Below are 19092 nucleotides of genomic sequence, written 5' to 3'. Positions count from 1 at the left end.
TTGTTGGCCCGTTAAATTTGCCCAGTTGATTTCCTAAGATGATCACTTTTATCAGATCGTTCGAGAACTTCCAGCATTTCGGCCATTTTTATGCAATGAAATCAATTGTCCGCCTTGACGTGCATTAACATTAAACATTAAACTCAACAAGCAAGTCTGAAAGATGCCAGGAGTATTAGACTATGAAGAACAAGATCCTGCAGATAATGAAACCCTAAACGCACATCCCTGATCTTCAATCGTGATGTGCTCGCTTAGATTTCTAGACTCGAATTATGTGATGATCTGCAAACCTGAGATTTCATTGTGTAATGAATTCACCTTTGTGGCCAATTAACCCGCTGGTCTGAAGGCTTGTGTTGACTCAAACTAGACAAGATGCTCGTGAAGATCCACATTTGTCGATTCTATCAAGTTATATTCTATTTTTGCAGCGCGTGCAGCGGATGTTATAATCACACCATCGTATATCGTACTCCGTACAGTGTACATTGTACACATGGTCCTCGTTAAGCGCATAGGCCAGAACATTCACATGACGCAAGCTGAGTGTCCCCTTAGACGACCTCTGGGTGGCATGCAACGGATAGGACAGGAGCCGGGATGCAATAACATCCGATATAGGTCAATCCTGCCTTCTTGGGCGAGCCAGTACGTGCAGTACAAACATATACTTTGTGCAGATCCATTGATCACTTGAGCCGGCAATATTTAAAGGAACAAGTTCCCCCGAATCGACCAGACAATCAAACCAATTGAAAATTCCCGGATATACTCTTTAAAAGCCTTTCTTTCCTCCAAGCTCAGCACCAACAATACCCTCAGCACAGATCTCAGACCAACATCATGGCTGAAAACTTCGATTCCGTGCCAACAGTCACTATCATCGGTGCAGGGCCCTGTGGCTGTGCCTTTGCGGCTGACCTGGCCAACCGCGGAAAATCAGTCATGCTATACGCCCACCCCGATCATCGCGGCGGGACGGATATGATTGAGAAGAACGATGGCTGGTTGAATGCAGCTGGGGAGATCAGTGGAAAATTCCAGATCAAGACCACCAGCGACCTCTATATTGCCATTCGACACTCTCCTTTTATCGTGACCACCGTACCCTCATATGGCCAAGACACCATCTTGACATTGCTGAGTCAATTTGACCTACGAAACCATACCCTCATCATCAACGTGGGCAATTTCTTCTACCTCTCTGCCCGTTCGAAGATCAACGCCCATGCAATCCTCGAGACTGACATCTCCCCTTACGCCACCCGCATCCAGGGTGACACTGTCTTTGTCAAGGGGTGCAAGAAGACTCTGTCAATCTGGGCCGAGCCACCAAACACCACACAAGTGGAGCGACTTGACCCGCAGGCTGAGCTTGGCCTCCGACACAAGGTGGAGATGATCTTCTCTCAGAAGCTAGTGTGGTGCCAGAACCTGCTCGAGGTTGGGTTGAACAACGTCAACCCAGTCGTGCATTGCCCTGCGGCACTCATGAACGCAGGCTGGATCGAGGCCACCAAGGGCGATTTCTACTTCTACGCCCAGGGAATGTCGCCCGCTGTCTCTCGCGTGACTGAAAAGGTGGACAAGGAGCGTCTGGCAATTTCCCACGCCTATGGACTCGAGATCACACCCATCACGACGTACATGAACCAGAACTATAACAACGATAGGGAATACACCGACTACCACGACTTTGCCTCAGGCTCCGTAGTCCACAACAAGACCAAGAGCTCCCCAACCTCCCTGAATCATCGATACTTGTTGGAGGATGTTCTCTATGGCCTGGTCCCCTGGTATGAGCTCGGTGTGAAGTGTGGCTTGGCTTCGCCAACTATCAGAGCACTTATCGAGATGGCGGCGGTTGTTAGCGGCTTTGACTACTTTGAGCACGGGAGGACGTTGAAGTCTGCTGGACTTGGCGATGCCACTAAAGAGCAAGTGCTTCATGCCTTGGGTGGACCAGTGGACAAGACTCCTAGTTCCCATGCACCCTTGCCAGAATCCCCTATTGGCAACAAGATGGAGCTGCACGCTCCACTGCAGACCGCTCGAGTCGGGGCGTGATACCCCAACGTTGTTAGGAAATAATCTCTTTGCGTTCCAAGTTGTGTGCTTACTGGATTTTCCTTGTTTCTTTCTGTCTGCCTGGGTCAATTTTTCAATTATATGTGGCCAAAATGTTGGAGCACATCTGTGGACAAATTGGTCAAGCCTTATCTCCATTTTTGAAAATCCGCCAGCTTATTACAATATTGTTGTACTTATGTGTTAGATATCCCATCCCCCATAGATGCCTGATTTTACGGGCTTTGTTTGCTGGCAGACTGAGTGGTTGTTGTTCCAAGCCCTGGAGGTTACCTATAAAAAGGCTTGCTTTTGCTAGTTTGAATCAAGATTTCTTCCCCTCTCTCTCTCACCCTTGGTAGCAGCCTCCATTGTTATGTTATATCTAATGACCTTTCTTATATCTATTTGATCAGGTAGTTGTCTAGGAAAGTGGAGGCCAGCTCAAACGATAGGAGACGAGCTGCTGTTCTGCTACCAAATTGGCCCCATGTAGGCCAACTGCCACGTTTGGAAGCTGGTCCAATGCTGCCGTGCTGTAAGTACAAATCAGAAATCGTTTGGAATTATGCTAATGCGATATAGAATATGAGCGTATCTACAGCGTCGCCTTGCTAAATAGGCTGCTAATAAATAACTATAGCGTTCCATCCCGCCGCTACCCTCCCCCAACCTGATACTGCTGCCCCTTGTAATGATGGCACAACTTTGTCAGCAATGTCCGATCTAGCTTTGAGATAATTTTCCCCGACGGGTTGCTTGTCAAAATGTACTATGGGCTTTCCGACCGACGTGGCGGAGTTTGACGACCTGCGCATCTCGTTCACCAGACTGGACAACAGCTCCCTGCTTGAGACTAGTGGCGGTCGCGAGTTCCTGTTCAACAGGATTGCGACAAGTCTGAGATTACATTCAAGACCGTTGTTAAATGCACCGCCCGGGCAGCTATGTCCTCTCTCTATGAGATGCACGCTGGTCATGTCTACCGGAATCAAATCTTTTCCTAGGCCCTCGCTAGAACCACCCTGATCAAATTCACATATATCAGACCCTTGTCCTGATCTTTGGATGTAGATGGGATTTTCGGCAAATTCAGACAAAGTTACCCTCCTAAAAACCTCGAAGAAGGAGAAATTGTTGAGGCTATGAAACAACAGCTGCCTGGAAACCCCAAACTGCTCGATTTGGAAAGGAACGCTCAAGTCATAGTATGGGGAACTCTGTTCTGCCCGTTCACGGCCAGTTATTCAAAAATGGTATTTGAAGACACCTAAGTACTAACTGTAGTTCTATATTGTAAGGTCTACGGACAGTGTTCTTGCCTTCTTTCATAAGATACCGCAAGGATTTGGCGAGGCTCACTATCACTGGTGATATCAGGCAATAGGCTAGGGCTGTCCAGTGCTGTATGTCCCTCCGTAATACTCCATATCCTTCGCGGATGCGGCCCAATTGTACCAGTTCACCTCCTCGCCCATTCCCATGTGACTATCGGCTTGGCCTTCAGAGGTACTGGTGAAATCAGTCGCCATGCCCTCATCAGACCACAGCCAAGGTACAACGGCCGGGGTGGCGAGGTGACCGTCCGCGGCAGGATTTATGTGTCCAGATCCGATTCTCGTATTAGCCTCCATAACTGAACTGAAGTTTGTAGGTCCTATGTCTGGCAATCCATACCCAAACTGCGGTTCCTCTGCGGCAAGATACCGAGGCCCAACGGTGAAAGCTGAGGAGTGTGTTTGAGATAAATTGGGAGCAGGATGCACAATTGACTGCGCTGCAGTCGGTGGATTCGACGGAGTAGAGACCGAAAATCCGGGTGTGGGTGCTATATCTTTGTTTTTATCCCGTTGTGCCACTAGCTGGCGCCACTGGTCAAGGAAGAGATCTGCAGAATCTGAACCAGGTGGAAATGGCCCAGTGCTCGACGGCAGTGGGGCAGTGCGATAGCCCTGTTCCAGCTGTTCGGCAGCACGAGGGTCGTTTCTAAGCCGCCCAAATTCCATATCTCGATACTTCCTGGCCTTGGTCATCAGCTTTCGGAGTGGAATCCAGACGCGTAGATTCCTTTTCATGTGCGATTGGTTCGGGATTAGCCAGGGACTATGAAGGGCTACCCAGGCCCGTTCAGAAAGAGGCGACCACGGGCGTCGAGAGACCTCTAGCATAATATAGACAATGGAATACCAATGGGTATAGGTTTGGAAAGCCCAGCGCCAGTGCCTACATGCTTGCTCATTGTTCAAGGCATGATTGTACTCGGCAACCTCGATACTGGAAACCAACAGTCTTGTTCTCAGCTCCTCCGAGAAGTCTTCATTCGGGGAGGAGAACAATAGAGGCAGGTGGATAAGCAGAGTCATCTTAGCCATAAGAAGCCGAGCGACCGTAACTACCACCCAGTATATAATGTTCCCTGGGTCGGTTGAGTATTGAAGAAAATCTCGTTCAAGACCCTGGTGTATCTGTTTCAATAAGCGACTTTGCTCCTCTAGACTCGGTGCTGCTTCTTTGAACCCGTAAGCCATCATCTGCCGCGTGACCTCGCACATGCCGAAGGAGACGCGCGCAACGGACATATCAGTCAAGGCATCGTGGGCTTGAGGTGTTTGCTTTGACTCTGGGTCGAGGTCAGCGTCATTGAGGTTAAGAGGGATTTTAGTATCGAAGCTCGCTCTTGTGATTGTGTAATCAGTTCCTTGATCTTCGGATGCTCTCACATCCAACATGCACAGGGTCCACCAGACTCTTCGTCGCATTTCAATCTCATATGGACTCAGATGATTGAAATGTGTTCCATCACGATGTAGTCCCAGGGCTTGACCCATTCGGATTGCCAGTCCAGTCATCATCCACACAAAACTCGGACTGTCATGTCGGCGAGCAAGACTAAGAAATATGGCAAATGCCTGCACCAGAACAAAGTCCGGTGCGTTCAGAAAATCAGCTCTTGCAAGTGCATACTCGAGGCCTTGGCGATATTTGAGATTGAGGTCGGCTTTAGTTGCTCCGAAATTAAGCACTACCTAAATGTCCCGGGACGTGAGCCAGCGGCCCGCAAGAGTCGATTGCTCAAGAATTCGGCTTACATCTTCTTCTTCCATCGATGTGACGGCAGCGTAGTAAATGGATAACATCAAAGCCTCATTGGTCGGTGTGAGTCCCTTCATTTCACGGCCGCGCCAATCGCGAACCATGTTTTTGACAGTGGGAAGGTGAACAATTTGAAATACAATGTTCACGTTCTCGGAAAACACGTCTAGAAGGAACGGAATTTGTGAGGGGAGTGGATGGAGGTCGGTTAGGTTAGGAGAAAAAGGACTCAAGTTGTGCCCAAACAAGAATCCGTGACGTTCTGCCGGGGTCCGGTCAAGCTCATGTGTGGAAGAGGTCATCCCTAGCGAAGCCTCGTCATCCGAGGTATCGGATTCCTCTGATAGAAGACCATAAGCGTCTGCCCTCAGGCTATCAATCTACAATGAAAGTTAGCTCGCTGTACACGTAAGCAAACCAAGGCGGCGTACCTCGTCATTGACTCGAGACCAGAAGCCACTGCTAACGTACCGGCTTCGGTTGGAATCCTGAAGCACCAGTCTTCCAAACTTGTTTTGCACATTAGCAGTACTAATGGAAGATGCGTTCGACTGTCGATCATGCGCGGAGCTTCCAGGCGAGCCGACCCCGGATGACCCTTCAGCGGCAGAGTTAGTTGCTAATTTGGCCTGTTCTAGCTGAACGCGTAGCTCTTGGACAAGGCTTTCGAGGTTGTGAAGTCTCTCCATCACGTCTTCTGCTATTGGTTCAGCTTCCTGGGAGGCGTGTAGGTTGGATACCGCGCTGTTGAGGCGGTCGAGACGGCGAGCCCATCTTGGTGGACGGTCTGTTGGCGGAAGCACACACGCGATATTTGCACGGCGGCAATTAGAGCAAGGCGCTCGCTTGTCGCAGCGGACTTTTCGACTTCGGCATACAACACAGCTGCGCGGCTTCAGTGATGTTGTGTTTCTGCCTGAGGCATCAGGTCTCGCGTTTTTCTCGGCATTAAGAGGCTCTTCGGGCATCTTGGGTCCGTTATTGGCTTATTTCGGCAAGTGATCAATCATAAATGAGTCGAACAAACCTTGGATATTCCAGTCCTATTAGGGAAATGGTAAGGCCTGGAAGTCTGACTCATTAGCGTAGGCTGGAGAACCAACGAGAGAAGGAGATTTCCGCCTCGACTTTTTAGCCTCGTACCCCCTCACGCGAGAAAAGACCGAGGCCTGTTGCGTTGGGGGGTTCGGATACTTTTTGCTTTCTCGATAACGCTTTGCCAAAATGTATATTATGAAGCCCATCGTCCGATCCAAGACACTTGAAAGGAAGGCATCCACCTCACTTTAGACGATGACTCCAAACACCAAGTCCGTTGCATTCTTTGGAGCCAGCACCGGCGTTGGCCTCGCTACCCTCAAACACACACTCGCTGCCGGACACAAATGCATCGCGCTGTGCCGTGATCCCTCAAAACTCACTGGCGTCTTCCCTTCAGGGTCAACACCAAATCTGAAAGTTATCAAAGGCAATGCACACGATATCTCCGCCGTATCGCAGTGTATCCAAACCGACGATGGCCGCATCGTCGATGTTATCGTGTCCACCATCGGCGCCAGGCCACGCGGAATGACTGTCGACGATCCGGACGTCTGCAAGAAAGGCGCGGCAACTCTCCTAGATTCTCTAGCCCAGCTTCGAAGCACTGGTATTACCGGAACTCCGCACATAATCGGTTGTAGTACAACGGGCTTCTCCCGCTTCGGTCGCGATGTTCCTATCGCTATGGTGCCCATCTATTACTTGTTTGTCAGTGTCCCCGGGCAGACAAGGTAGTCATGGAAGACAGTTTCGCACAGAGCGGGGAAGCATTCACAATAATTCGTGCGAGCCATCTTGTTGATGGCGAGTCGAACAAGGCTATCCGTGTGGGCATCGAGGATCCCAAGACTGGCCCGGAGTCTAGGGCTATTGGCTATACTATCTCTAGGGAGGATGCAGGGAGGTGGCTCGCTGAGAACCTTGTCTTGAAGATGGACGCGAAATTTTTGAATAAGAATGTGACTGTTACATACTGATGCGAACGATGCGAATGATGCCGGACTCCGATGAAGTAGCCGGGGGGGCTTCTCTTGCCGGGATTGGGAGATCTGCAGCTTTCCTCGGACATATACGGAGTACAATGCTTCGCACAATGCCCATAATACATAGCGTGAAATAGGTAATACACATCTCTTTCCAAGGTTCTATATAGATAGTCGTGACACTATGTATTCCTCTACGCAGTGTAACAGGTACATGTACAACATAGTTGTTGAATCAGCTGACCAACTCAATAACCCAATCTATACGTAAGAAAAAGGGAGCTGAGCTGGGCACCGAAATAAGGACCCATTTGTCAAATGATAGGCCGAGGGTTCTTCCTTCTCTGGAATAGCACAAAGTACTCAGTGACGACCCCGTTTGCCCAATCTTTGCCCAGCAACTTACAAAGGATTATCAAATCAAGCTATTTGAATAGTTTCGAACTGGTTCCAAGCACGTACCTGTTAGAATATGAAGCGCGAACTCTGCTGACCATCTAGTTCTTTCTGTTTGCTCGATAACACCGGCTCTGCCTCTACTTCACACCCTTCGCGAAAAACGCCTTCAATAATACATTCGGATCGAGAGGGGGCCTTTCGTATTTATCAAGTTAATTTATCTGAATATACTCTAGGCTGGCTGGGGATGTTATAATATAATCGAAAAGGGGTAGCCTCCCGAGGTCTGCTACTACTACTTCTGGGCAATTGGCGAGAATCAACTACAACTTTCACATATAACATATTAGTATATATCAATATATAGATTGATTGTCTTCTGTGGGAATCGAAAGCAAGTTATTCGGTAGCATATTACGATCTTGTAGTGGGTTTCAAGGTGCTTAGGCTGTTGGTAGGCGTAATTTATGTGATACTTCATCACTCTTGTCTATCCCTTCTCCTACCTACATGATGGGGATAAAATAATGCCTGCAATCTGGCTTTGAGTCTTGCGTAAGAAAATTTGAAGGCGTCTTGTGTGTTTCTGCTGATAATATCGACTATACTTCTAGGTACCAGTGATACTTCCCGGGTCCCGATGTTCCTCCTATTGCTTCATCGTCGCCTCCTCGGAATTCATGCACTCGGGTTAGCCTGCGCCCATGACCCCCATTGTCGGAGAGAATTGGGGATGCACTCTCCAAAGAGGTTGCTGTAACTTCCACCCATGCAACCATCCAGGCCAGCGATTGGAGCACGGAGCTTCCATTGGGACTACATACGGAAGGGTGTCGGTTCCAACCAGTGTGTAAGAGCCCAATAGGTCCAGGACCCTCTTGATATCTCTTCCCGGACTTCACGCAAACTATCCCATCGTAAGAAGTCATCGAAGTCGCGGCTATTACGGCCGGGAAAGCCGCAGAAAACCCAATCATGCAATATTTCGTCACCGTAATCAGCTCGTCGTTATCTTTGATCTTGGAATAGACGAAGTGCAGTAGCTCGAGGCCGCGGCATATCGGTGTCGTGAGTGACCCATCACTGTTGTCTTCTGATAGGGGGCTAAAATTAGTATTTTTTCAAACCGAAATGTCTCCAATTTTCAGAATCGAAGGATTCCCACTCACTGTGGGTATTACCATCATTTCTCCAGGGTCGTCGATCAAATCCGGGGCTCCTTTTACGCAAATCCCGGGTAATATTGTGGTCAATCTGCCGGCACTTCTTTTCAGAGAAGTAACTGAGACAGGATACATCGTAGCGTTGAAAGTGATATAAGAAGTACTTGAGAATGCGAGCAGGAGTGGCGATCCTGATATTAAGAGCGACAGAATCGAGCGATTCGAAGCCATAGACATTGCAACAGAATTGGAATCGATAAAAAGCCCCCATCAGTTGTGTATCGTTTGTCCTGCTCAAAGACTCTTCAATTCGGCGAATCCGTGAGATGTATCCTGTCCCGCTCGAGGTCTCTCCAATCTGGAATCCTTTCGTCTCAGTGAGATTACTCGATGCTCTTGTCACAAAGCATTGCATCAAGGGTTGAACATCGAGCAGTGGAATTTGACCATAGACGTGACATCTTCCATGCTGAGCAATTTGTAGAGAGGGCAGGGTTAAGTAAAAGTTGACCCAATATTGTGTTGTAGGAATGGAGGAAATCTGCAGCTGCTTCCGGACTATGTGGCGGAGCCAATTTTGAGGAGCTGAACATCTGAACAACATAGGCATCAGCAAGTGCATTACCCAATGTCAACTCCAGGCTTTGACAGAGTATGTGCTTTCGATCTAGTCGGTATTGATGGAAGTAGATAGGAGAGGCCTGCACGAGGGCCTTGAGACTGTCGATTGCCACCCTCAAAAGAATGTGACGTCGGAGCTCAGCTGGTAGGGTTTCCAACGAAGGAACCTGAGAGGCGTTCGAAGCCCGCTCTGTCTCAGCCACTTGAGGCAGGTTAGCGTTTCCATTTGGAGAGACGGCACGTCTCGCTTTGAGAAACAGTTTCTTCAAGTTCTTCCTGAGTTTTCTGAAAGGCATGGTCGTGGACTTAAAGTGGATGCGTGAGAGAGGCAGTGGCTGTTGTAGGCGCAAACAATAGAAAGAGTCACGTTGGCGTAGAAGAGTCTTCTTACTCCATCTCAAGTTCTAGTTACGTTCGACGTCAACGTCGAAGGTTGTTGGAGGCTACAAGCTTCCCACGCACTGGTAGAGAAAGAAGGAAGAAAGTTTTATCATTCAATCCAGCAAAAGTAGGCCTTTTATAGGCCGCATGTAGCAAACAAGCGCTCAGTCTGCCAGCAAAAACAGGCTTCTACGGAAGATGAGACCATCTCAACAAAGACGTCCAAAAGTGACATACAAATCTCGCTCTAAGTTCCTAGCCACCTCAGCTATACCGAATGACTATTTGGACTGGAATGTGCCCGATGCGCCGTCGAGTAAGTGAGCATTGCTATTATGACTTGTCATATAAGATCAATGTGCGGCGCAACCTACATTCAAGGTCAATTGCTTAGAGCAGTGGCCCATGAGGACTTCCATGTCAGTAGATACGAGGTGTATACGTATACATGGACTTTTTAGGTGGCACGGTATACCTTTCTTGGTCTTAAAGAGGTATAATCTAGGTACAGTTAGGAAAGGTAAGCATGTTCAGGATAATGTATTCTATTATTTATATTCCAGAGCCAGCCAGTGCGCTCTTGGCATAGTCTATATGCAGTGTATATACAGTGTGCGTGACGTCAATAAGATGAAGCAATAAAAAGCAGTATAAATCGCGATGAAGCAAGATGGAGTCATCTAAGTATCAGTGTTGGCGCAGGTGAAGCTGTTACTGTTGGCGTTCTTGCTGATAGACGTGCCAGAAGCATACAAGCCAAGAACGCACAGCGCCAAACCGAAGCAGGCAATGCCGATGTTGAGGATGGTGAGGAAAATCTTGCGGGGAGAGGCGAACCACTCGCCGCGGTTGAGGTGGAGCCAGTAGATACCGGAGAGACCGTAGCTGAACCAGGAAGCGAAAAGAGCACTGATCAAACTGTTCAGGTCGCTGAAGACAGGAATAGCCTCCGAGATAATCCACGCAACAACCCAGCAAGCCACACCAAGACCAATCCAAAGACCGACGGAACGCTTGTTGCGCTGGTGCATCAGATCCGATTTGGCACAGAGGCGGAAGTAGATGTACTTCAAGCCGATATGGCCGTTGACAACACCGGCACCAACAATGGTGGGGATAGCAACACCGTAGGCGATCTTGCTCATCAGGGGTCCTGCAGAGGTGAGGGCAGGGGAATGCACATCCGTGCCAATGTAGAAGTAAATTACAACGGCGGCGGACAGGTAGAGGGCGATCTCAAAGCCCTGGAGCATGAACAAGGACTTCTTGAAATCCTGGGGCGTCTCCATCTCGGCAATCAAACCGAAGAAAGCGACGTGGGCGCAGTAAGCGAAAACAATGTTTGAGACAGACTGGAAAGCGGTGTACAGGTTGGTCTCGACTGTGGCTTGGATGACACGTTCGGGGTGACTTTGGACTCCCACCGAAACCATGGTGATGACAACAGCGCTCAAGATGCTGAGGAATGATGCAAACGAAATCCAAGTCATGCCCTTCATTGTACGGGGGATGGACAGGAGGAGCGAGATAACCATACCGACGACACTGAACACAATGGAGCAGGCGCCATGGTTGGTGAGGGTGTTCATCATGACGCGGAAGGTCAGGATGTGGCTGCCCATGACGAAAATACAGAAGAGGAACTGTCCAGTACCGAACAGCTCACGGCCGAACTTGCCTGGCAAGATCTCGCCGGCATCACCCAGGTTTTGAATATGAGGGTACCGTTCGCGGAAGAGGCCAATATTGTAGCCAGTGTATGTTGCGAGAATTCCGAGGCCGACAATCAGGATGACACCAGGGACAAGGCCCAGGGTAGCGACGGCTGCAGGCAGCGACAACACACCCAGTGAAACTGACTCACAGATCATGAGCAAGCCACATTGCCTGAAGACACCACTCGTTAGCACGGTTGATAAAGACTCTGTTCCCAACGATAGACGATACATACCACCACTTCAAGGTTTTATACTTGATCTCAGCGTACTCCTCGTTGCCGAAAGCATCGTGGACCTCACCAGACTTGAGCTGGCCCTCCTCGTCCAATGGCAGATCCTTCCGCTCAGCGATCTTATCCTGCTCATAAGCAGGTGGTGCTGTATTTACCTCCATGTCTTGTTGATGAAAAGCAGAGGAGAGTAGAAACCCACGAGGAAGGAACGGGGGATCAGGCCATCTTATTCCACTCTCGTGCCTTCCCTAAGTGGAACTTTTTAAGAAATTTGCCCCATGGGAGTAAATGGAAGGTTCCACAGAAATTCGATGCAACCCCGGCGGATTCACCAATGACTGTGCCGGGTTAGGCTTGCTGACTCATTCTAATTGGTGATGGAAATTGGTTGCAAAAGCTAATTCTTAACCCCAAGTCCCACCCGTGGACCTCTAGGTACGACTCCGTACATTAGCGCACATTCCAAGGTTGCCTGATTGACACATACACTTTATTATTTGTTGGAGAACGATATATACCTAGGTATGTACTCACATATGTAGATATGTTATTGAGAGGCTGTAAGTTGTGGCTTTCATTCTTATATCGATTAGCCTTTTTTCTCGGGCCTAGTTTTCTTCAGCCGGACTCGGCGCTGATTCCGATTTTTTAAAGAATTTTGCCTTCTCACCGAGTCACCGAGTGGCGACTCAAAACGCCCCACCCGACCTCCGGAGGAGAGAGCCAACTCCGGTGTTGGCCCACCATCCTACATACCCGTACATAACTTACCCCGGAAAAAATCGACTGCCGTTACTGCCATATCAACCTCTACATCTATTCCAATTCGCTTGTTTATCCCCCAGATTATTGGCTGCCGAATTGATACCCATTGTTGTAGAAATTGATTAACTGGGCCTCGTGGGAACATATAAATTGTGTGTTAGACCAGGATATTGACATTTGTTCCATCTTGGCATGGCCTATCATCTCTTCGACTTGTTCAGTTGGGGTATCAAGTAAACACCGACAAGGATGCTTTCAGCCTCGGAGCAGACCTTGGGGAACTTTGGACTACCCCAACCTCATCGTGCATAATCTGAAACGAGAATTCACGGAGAACGATGCGGAGAAATCGGCAAGGAGAGTCCGGAGAAAGTCTAGCAGGCGCAGCGAACACGAGGCCACAGCACTGACCTCGAGATTCATTGATCACCCGAGACCGGCCCACGAGGCACTGGGGGCTGTGAAAGCTTAGTCATACGATGCATTTGGCAGGTGTGTACCTGCCGTTCTTGTACTAGTGTAGTGAGGAACGTTCGTTGGCCCAATTTGGATTAGCGTATACTTTTGTCAGCAACCCCATCGCAACCTTAGTTAACGGGCATGAACGCAACGGGTCTAGCCAAGCTATTCGTGGATTTTGGACTGTAATATCGATACAAGAAAGGGCTCACTCTATACCACCCCGGCGACTCTATGCATCGCTATATGGCATGTCTCCACAGCCGCCATCCATCAACCCTTTAACGTGGCAGCCGTCACCACAGCCTCTATCAGACATGGAGGGCATGCTGGATGCAAATGAGCCAACCGGGTTCATGCAAGAAGACCCTTATCTTGATACAAATACTGACTACGAATTCCAACCATTTCTCTCCGACATTGGTGATCCGGAATGGTCGCAGTGGACAAATTATGAGTCACACCTCGTATCAGCCGCCGATACACAACCCGGGCATCTAGAGCATGAAGAACTAGAGACTTCAGAAATTGTATACGATTCTGCTCCAGCTTTTGCAGAAGAAAAAGTTGACCCATCCTTGTCGCAACCAAGCCTTACCAATGTCTCACAGTGGCCTGATGGGGCATATCGTCCTCCTGTGTCATGCGACCATTGTCGTAGGCATCGACTGCAATGCCTGATACTTCGCACCACGCCTGCCAATCCAAATCCCAGAAATGCCTGCTCAAGCTGCGTAGCCCTTTTTAGAGAATGCAGCTTAGCAAAGGGAGAGAAACGCCTCCCGTCGGGCTTTGAAACTTTCTCTCCGGTGTTGGGTCATCTCCACGGTGTGCCAGAAGATGGAAACCCGTTGCCCCGTACCACTCTAGACAATGGTGATGAACGAAAAGAACCCAAACAGTTTCTCAGAAAAGGAGCTAGAGTTCTCCGTGAGTGGTTCTATCAAAATCAAGAATATCCTTATCCAACAGATGCACAAAAGAATCAGATGGCCCATGAGACTGGTTTTTCCCAAAAGCGCATATCAACCTGGTTTGCAAACGCCCGCCGCCGCCAGAAACAAAAGATCCAGTCTGCGGGACTTTCTTCGACATCCCGTACCCGCTCGGGCTCCCCCATGGTCAGCAGTACGCTGTCTTCCCTAACTCCTATGGAGCGATGGCAGGCTTCCCCGCCAGAAGATGAACATGTTCCAGAAGCGGCAATTCAAAATGCCATTGCCTCCGGCTCGATAGAGTCGGACGACAGCATTAACCCGTTCCAGCTCGATGGGTCTGCAATGGATTTCTTCAATTTCGACGAGAGCTCGTCACATTTGGCGTCCTCGGTATCGAGCATTGGCAGCAAGGCATCTGAAACATCTGATAGTGCCTCTTCAGCATGGAGCTATCATTCCACAGTAGACACGGGCTGCCATTCCCACTACTCCCCAAACGAATCAAACCCAAACGCATTCGAGGACGGCAACGAGCAGTCGTAGACTATCATTACCAGTGCACGTTCTGTACGCAGTCTTTCAAGAAGAAACACGACTGGGCCCGACACGAGAAAAGTGTCCATCTCACTCTTGACTCCTGGGTCTGCACGCCAAATCTTAACGATGTCCAACAAGCATTCGAACTCCAGTTTTTTGAATGCCCTTTCTGCGACGTCCTCTTCCCAACTGCCGCCCATTGGGAAGAGCATGAATTCCAAGTTTGTGCCGATAAGCCTGCTCAAGAGCGAACATTCAGTCGAAAGGATTATCTATGGCAGCATCTGCGCAAGTTCCACAGTTGCACGAAAGTCCCCGTGGCTGACCTCGGAGCCTGGCGCGGAACGGGCGTGAACGTCGAAAGCCGATGTGGATTCTGTGGATGTTCACTGTCTACCTGGCCAGCTCGGGCAGAGCATCTGGCCGGTCATTTCAAGAAAGGGTCTCGTATGGATCAATGGGAAGGTGATTGGGGTCTGGATGCATCTGCGTTGAGTGTTTTACGCAATGCGGTCCCACCATCTCAGCGAGCTATCGCAAACATGTCTATTTAGCGTCGATCAAAAGTTGTATACGAATAATGAAATAATAATCACATAATATATGCCATTGAAATGCTCATACCGCGCTGATCGTTAACGAAGCTACATACTCAAGCTACTCTAGTATGCCGTAGTCCGCCATTCGCGATTGTACCAAGTCCCCATGCCCAACATAAACAGCAGAAGGCTACCATCCCTCACGACATCTTTGAACAGCTGCACTGCCATTCCCATACCACCCGACTGCCCACCAAGCAACACCTTACCGCCAGTCAACAGCAACTCTCCCGTCATAAAGATCGCAAAGGGGTTCTGTGCCGTCGCAGGCTTGGGCGGGGGACTACCGAACAACGCAACCGAAGTCCCAATAATGAACAGCAGGTAAACAGCAACCGCCAAAGCAAAGACGGTGTGCAGCGTCTTCCAAATCCGAGCGCGCTTCTGCTCCGCCTCTGTCGGCGGCGTCCTTCCACCCAGCATATTGGCGATGAAAGGCGGCACGCCGAGCATTGATGCGATAGCAGCGGGTGAGAACCCGGGCGTGGCTTGATTGCCAGGTGCGCCTGCCGGGGCATTGGGGTCACCGCCGGGCATAGCACCCATGAGAGAGTTAAGGAGTTTGATGGTGGGGTCTTCGGCGTCGTCGGGCGGCTGGCCCTGTCCTTGGTCCTGTGCGGATTGTCTCAACATTGCGCGGAATGCTTCTTGCTGTGCCTGGATGTCATTTGGCGCTTGCGGGTCGGGATGCAGGCCCTGGCCTTGTTCCGGTGCGGATTGTCGGAGCATCGAGAAGAACGCTTCCTGCTGGGCGCGGATCGCTTCTGGTGACTGCATGTCTGGTTGAGGCGAGGGTGAGGGTCGGAACTGGGGATTTTGCGGCGCTGGAGAGGGAGACGCGGACATTGCGCGCTGGGCCTGAGGGGATGGAGAGACTTCGCGGTCTGTTGTAGTTGACTTTAGTTAGCATTGTTTGTACTGGCATGGCTGATGAGATGGCATGTCTGCTTTGCTATCGGGAGCTCCTTGACTAGAGCTGGGGATGCGGTTTTCGGTTCTTACCAGCTTGCGGCGTGCGTCCACTGAGACTGGTGATTTTGTCCAGGCGTGCTGAGCCTCCTTCCTTGATCTTTGCCTCGCGGCGCTCGCGGCGCAGACGGGCGGATCGCTGTGCTGGTGATTCGTCTGCCATCGTTTCGGGTTCTTCAAGAACAGATCACAATTGCTGGGAATTGGAAGACGACGAGATGGGTGTGCTAGATATTAGCGATAATAGGTGGGATGCCGTTCGGCGAAGGTGGCCTGGATGTGGCCGATCAGCCCCGGCTGTTTAGTCCTGTGGCGATAAGAACACCAGCCACAACACTTCCTCTACAAGCTTGGAAGAATCAACAACCACACCTGGCTGTTTTCATTAAAATTATTCACTTATCAAATGATGCACTTTCTCAAGCTGTCTTCGGCTGCATGACTTTGACAATCACTTTATCGGGGTATCAGCTTAATGACTACACAACATCAAGCATGCACAAGGAATTTTGCTCCGAGCTATACTTATTTACAGGCATCTATATTCAATAACAAAAGTCCTGCACAAGTCGAGTAAACACCTTCTCAAACTGTTGAAGACTCTCAACTTCAACCCATTCCTCCTTCGCATGGAGGCCCTCTCCTGCTGGGCCATACACAATGGACGGGATACCAACAGCGCCGAGCAAGGCCGCATCAGTCCAGAACGGACCAGCCTTAACAGCAGGCTTGCTGCCCAGCACAGCAGTTGTACAAGCAGTCGCTTTCTCCACGAACGGATGATCAGCAGCCACCTTCTGTGTAGGGCGCGACATGGTAATGCGCGGCTCAGAGTACTTGAACCCAGGCTTCTGATCGGCGATTTGTTTCAGCAGTGCGCCGATGTCTCCTAGGATGGACTGTTCCGTTTGGGCTGGGACAGTGCGGAATTCGACAGTGATAGTGCACTTTCCCGGATAGGATGAAGGCTCTTCACCACCCCGAATCAAGCCACAGTGTAGCGAACCCTGACCCAAGAGATCGTCTACTGGAAGCTGTGATTGGTACTTCCCCAAAGCCTGCAAAAAGGATCCGGCATACAGGATAGCATCTTCTCCTGATGCAGGGTCGGATCCATGCGCAGCAACTCCTAGGATATCGACTTCCACCCACACGAATCCCTTGTGGGCAGTAAGGATCGCGCCTTGGGTTGGCTCGGGAAGTACAGCGGCATCAGCACGCCAGCCAGCCTCAATAATATCCTGAGTTCCCTGCGAAGCATCCTCTTCGTCTGATACCGCAGCCACAATGACATCACCCCGAGGTACGAAGCCGCTAGCTTTGGTTGCTGCAAGGGCAGCTAATCCTGCAGCCAAACCCCCCTTCATGTCGAGGCAGCCGCGGCCAAAGACGACCTCTTTGCCATTTTTGGTCCCAATACTTCCGGACAGGGGATCTGCCTCGTAGCTGGAGAGACTAACTGTGTCTGTGTGGCCGTTGAACATGAGAGACTTGCCACCTCCGCTGCCTCGCAAGACTCCCACAATGGATGGTCGTCCAGCGACCTTCTCAATCCAGTGATACTCAATGTCTCGATGGGTGAACCAGGCGGCCAGGTAGTTTGCGATTTCGGTCTCACCCACGCCGTCTGTTACAGACAAGGTTGGGTTGGAAGAGTTGATTTGAGTGAGAGTTCGGGTTAAGCCCACGACATCGTCAACGGAGACGTCTTTGGGGACTGGATACTCGCGCGCACCTTCAGTGCTTAGAAGAATGACCACAGAATCCTTGTTGAGAAGTGAGCTAGCCTCTTTCGATGTAGCCAGTCGTCGCAGCGCAGCCAACGATGCACCTCCACATGGGCCAGCAGCCACAGACTTGGAAGTCAGGTATTGCACAGCACAATGGCTCTCATATGATGAGACGGTGAGGCAGGCATCAACCAAACGCTGCAGATCGGGCCAGGCAGTAGAAGATACTGTCCCACAATCCATACCATCCATAATCGTGGAAGAAGTTCGGACAGTAACCGTCTTTCCAGCAGTCAAGCTAGAAAATAAACATGCAGCCGTGTCAGGCTCAACGGCGACCACAGACATGGGCGTGCTCTGTGACTTGCAATGCTTCGCGACCGCATGCGCTAGGCTGCCCACCCCAGCAGGGGTGATCATCATACTACCCGACAGACCAAGCCGAGAAAGTTCATTCTGGACTTCGTGCATCATAGTAGAATATCCCTCGACGATCCACGAAGGGACATCTTCATACCCCTCAAACGCCGTATCCTGAATGAGAAGTACACCCTGTCCCACACGCGTCTCATCCACGGCCTTCTGCACCGCCTGATCATAGTCGCCCTGGACAACAATCAACTGAGCCCCCTCCCCGGCGATAAGATCCCGAGTCCACTGGTTCAGAGACCGAGGAACGAAGATCCGCGCCTCGATGCCGAGAAGTCGAGCCATGAACGCAACTGCCCGTCCATGGTTCCCCATCGAGGCTGTCGTCAGGACAATCGATGCTTCTTTTGCTCGGTTTGAGAGTTCATCGAGCAAGACCGTAGAGGGCAGGCCGAGTTGCGCTGCAATGGCTCGGAAACATCCCCATGACGCGCCCAAAACTTTGAACGAGGGTAGGCCGAACCGGCTGCTCTCATCTTTCACGAGAACGGTGCCAACACCTAGCTCGGCTGCGAGCTCTGGGAGTTGGACTAGTGGAGTTGGGGCATAGTTGGGGAAGGATTGGTGGAATGCCGTTAAGCCTTCGATTTGCGGGGAGGCACTGCTCGCATTTGTGGCCGCGGGGTTGAAGTAGATTGACCGTCGTGATGACATGTTGGTATACGTTCGCATATGCTTAATTGATCTGTGCACATTGCAGAGACTTTATTTATTGCCGTGTCATTGCCTGTACCGTGAGCCTTCTAAAGACAATCGCGCCTTCTGACGACACGTCGGGTTGAGTGATGTCGGGTTGAGTGGGCACTGCGCCTTCTCACGACACTGACGCCTTCAACTTTTTTCTTTTTGATTTTTGATTTTTGATTTTTTTTTGGTGGAAATTTAATGGAAATTTTCAAGGGGCTACATTCTCTTTGTTCCATTGGGCAGGATTCTCTATATCGGAATCTGCACTAGCGCTTGT

The 19092-nt window shown here is 50.2% G+C and overlaps 8 protein-coding genes across 8 annotated transcripts; 3 read left to right on the top strand and 5 right to left on the bottom strand.

Annotated features, from left to right (window-relative positions):
* Window positions 1-846: 846 nt before the first annotated feature.
* N7519_004206 (NAD/NADP octopine/nopaline dehydrogenase family protein) lies at window positions 847-2070 on the top strand (the record flags this gene model as incomplete). The annotated part of the gene is made up of 1 exon (XM_057290982.1): window positions 847-2070. The coding sequence occupies one exon, from the start codon at window positions 847-849 to the stop codon at window positions 2068-2070; it is 1224 nt and encodes a 407-aa protein (XP_057152184.1).
* A 1388-nt stretch (window positions 2071-3458) lies between these two features.
* N7519_004205 (uncharacterized protein) lies at window positions 3459-6131 on the bottom strand (the record flags this gene model as incomplete). The annotated part of the gene is made up of 3 exons (XM_057290981.1): window positions 3459-5096; window positions 5160-5543; window positions 5595-6131. The coding sequence occupies 3 exons, from the start codon at window positions 6129-6131 to the stop codon at window positions 3459-3461; spliced, it is 2559 nt and encodes an 852-aa protein (XP_057152183.1).
* A 325-nt stretch (window positions 6132-6456) lies between these two features.
* Window positions 6457-7181, top strand: N7519_004204 (NAD(P)-dependent oxidoreductase; the record flags this gene model as incomplete). The annotated part of the gene is made up of 2 exons (XM_057290980.1): window positions 6457-6912; window positions 6963-7181. 2 exons carry the CDS (start codon window positions 6457-6459, stop codon window positions 7179-7181), a joined length of 675 nt encoding a protein of 224 aa, XP_057152182.1.
* A 1007-nt stretch (window positions 7182-8188) lies between these two features.
* On the bottom strand, window positions 8189-9666 carry N7519_004203 (uncharacterized protein; the record flags this gene model as incomplete). Its single annotated transcript, XM_057290979.1, has 3 exons — window positions 8189-8679; window positions 8756-9307; window positions 9375-9666. The coding sequence occupies 3 exons, from the start codon at window positions 9664-9666 to the stop codon at window positions 8189-8191; spliced, it is 1335 nt and encodes a 444-aa protein (XP_057152181.1).
* Window positions 9667-10431: 765 nt separating this feature from the next.
* On the bottom strand, window positions 10432-11863 carry N7519_004202 (Amino acid transporter transmembrane; the record flags this gene model as incomplete). Its single annotated transcript, XM_057290978.1, has 2 exons — window positions 10432-11638; window positions 11703-11863. 2 exons carry the CDS (start codon window positions 11861-11863, stop codon window positions 10432-10434), a joined length of 1368 nt encoding a protein of 455 aa, XP_057152180.1.
* A 1314-nt stretch (window positions 11864-13177) lies between these two features.
* On the top strand, window positions 13178-14955 carry N7519_004201 (homeobox domain-containing protein; the record flags this gene model as incomplete). Its single annotated transcript, XM_057290977.1, has 2 exons — window positions 13178-14247; window positions 14307-14955. The coding sequence occupies 2 exons, from the start codon at window positions 13178-13180 to the stop codon at window positions 14953-14955; spliced, it is 1719 nt and encodes a 572-aa protein (XP_057152179.1).
* Window positions 14956-15063: 108 nt separating this feature from the next.
* Window positions 15064-16132, bottom strand: N7519_004200 (uncharacterized protein; the record flags this gene model as incomplete). Its single annotated transcript, XM_057290976.1, has 2 exons — window positions 15064-15884; window positions 16003-16132. The coding sequence occupies 2 exons, from the start codon at window positions 16130-16132 to the stop codon at window positions 15064-15066; spliced, it is 951 nt and encodes a 316-aa protein (XP_057152178.1).
* Window positions 16133-16514: 382 nt separating this feature from the next.
* On the bottom strand, window positions 16515-18782 carry N7519_004199 (putative diaminopropionate ammonia-lyase; the record flags this gene model as incomplete). The annotated part of the gene is made up of 1 exon (XM_057290975.1): window positions 16515-18782. One exon carries the CDS (start codon window positions 18780-18782, stop codon window positions 16515-16517), a length of 2268 nt encoding a protein of 755 aa, XP_057152177.1.
* Between the last annotated feature and the right edge of the window lie 310 nt (window positions 18783-19092).

The sequence above is a fragment of the Penicillium mononematosum genome (genome assembly GCF_028829835.1).
Source record: "Penicillium mononematosum strain IBT 11891 chromosome Unknown utg000002l:1.0-8112719.0:1.0-8118358.0, whole genome shotgun sequence".
In the NCBI taxonomy this organism is placed as follows: Eukaryota; Fungi; Ascomycota; class Eurotiomycetes; order Eurotiales; family Aspergillaceae; genus Penicillium; species Penicillium mononematosum.
This window is presented reverse-complemented; position numbering and strand designations above follow the sequence as displayed.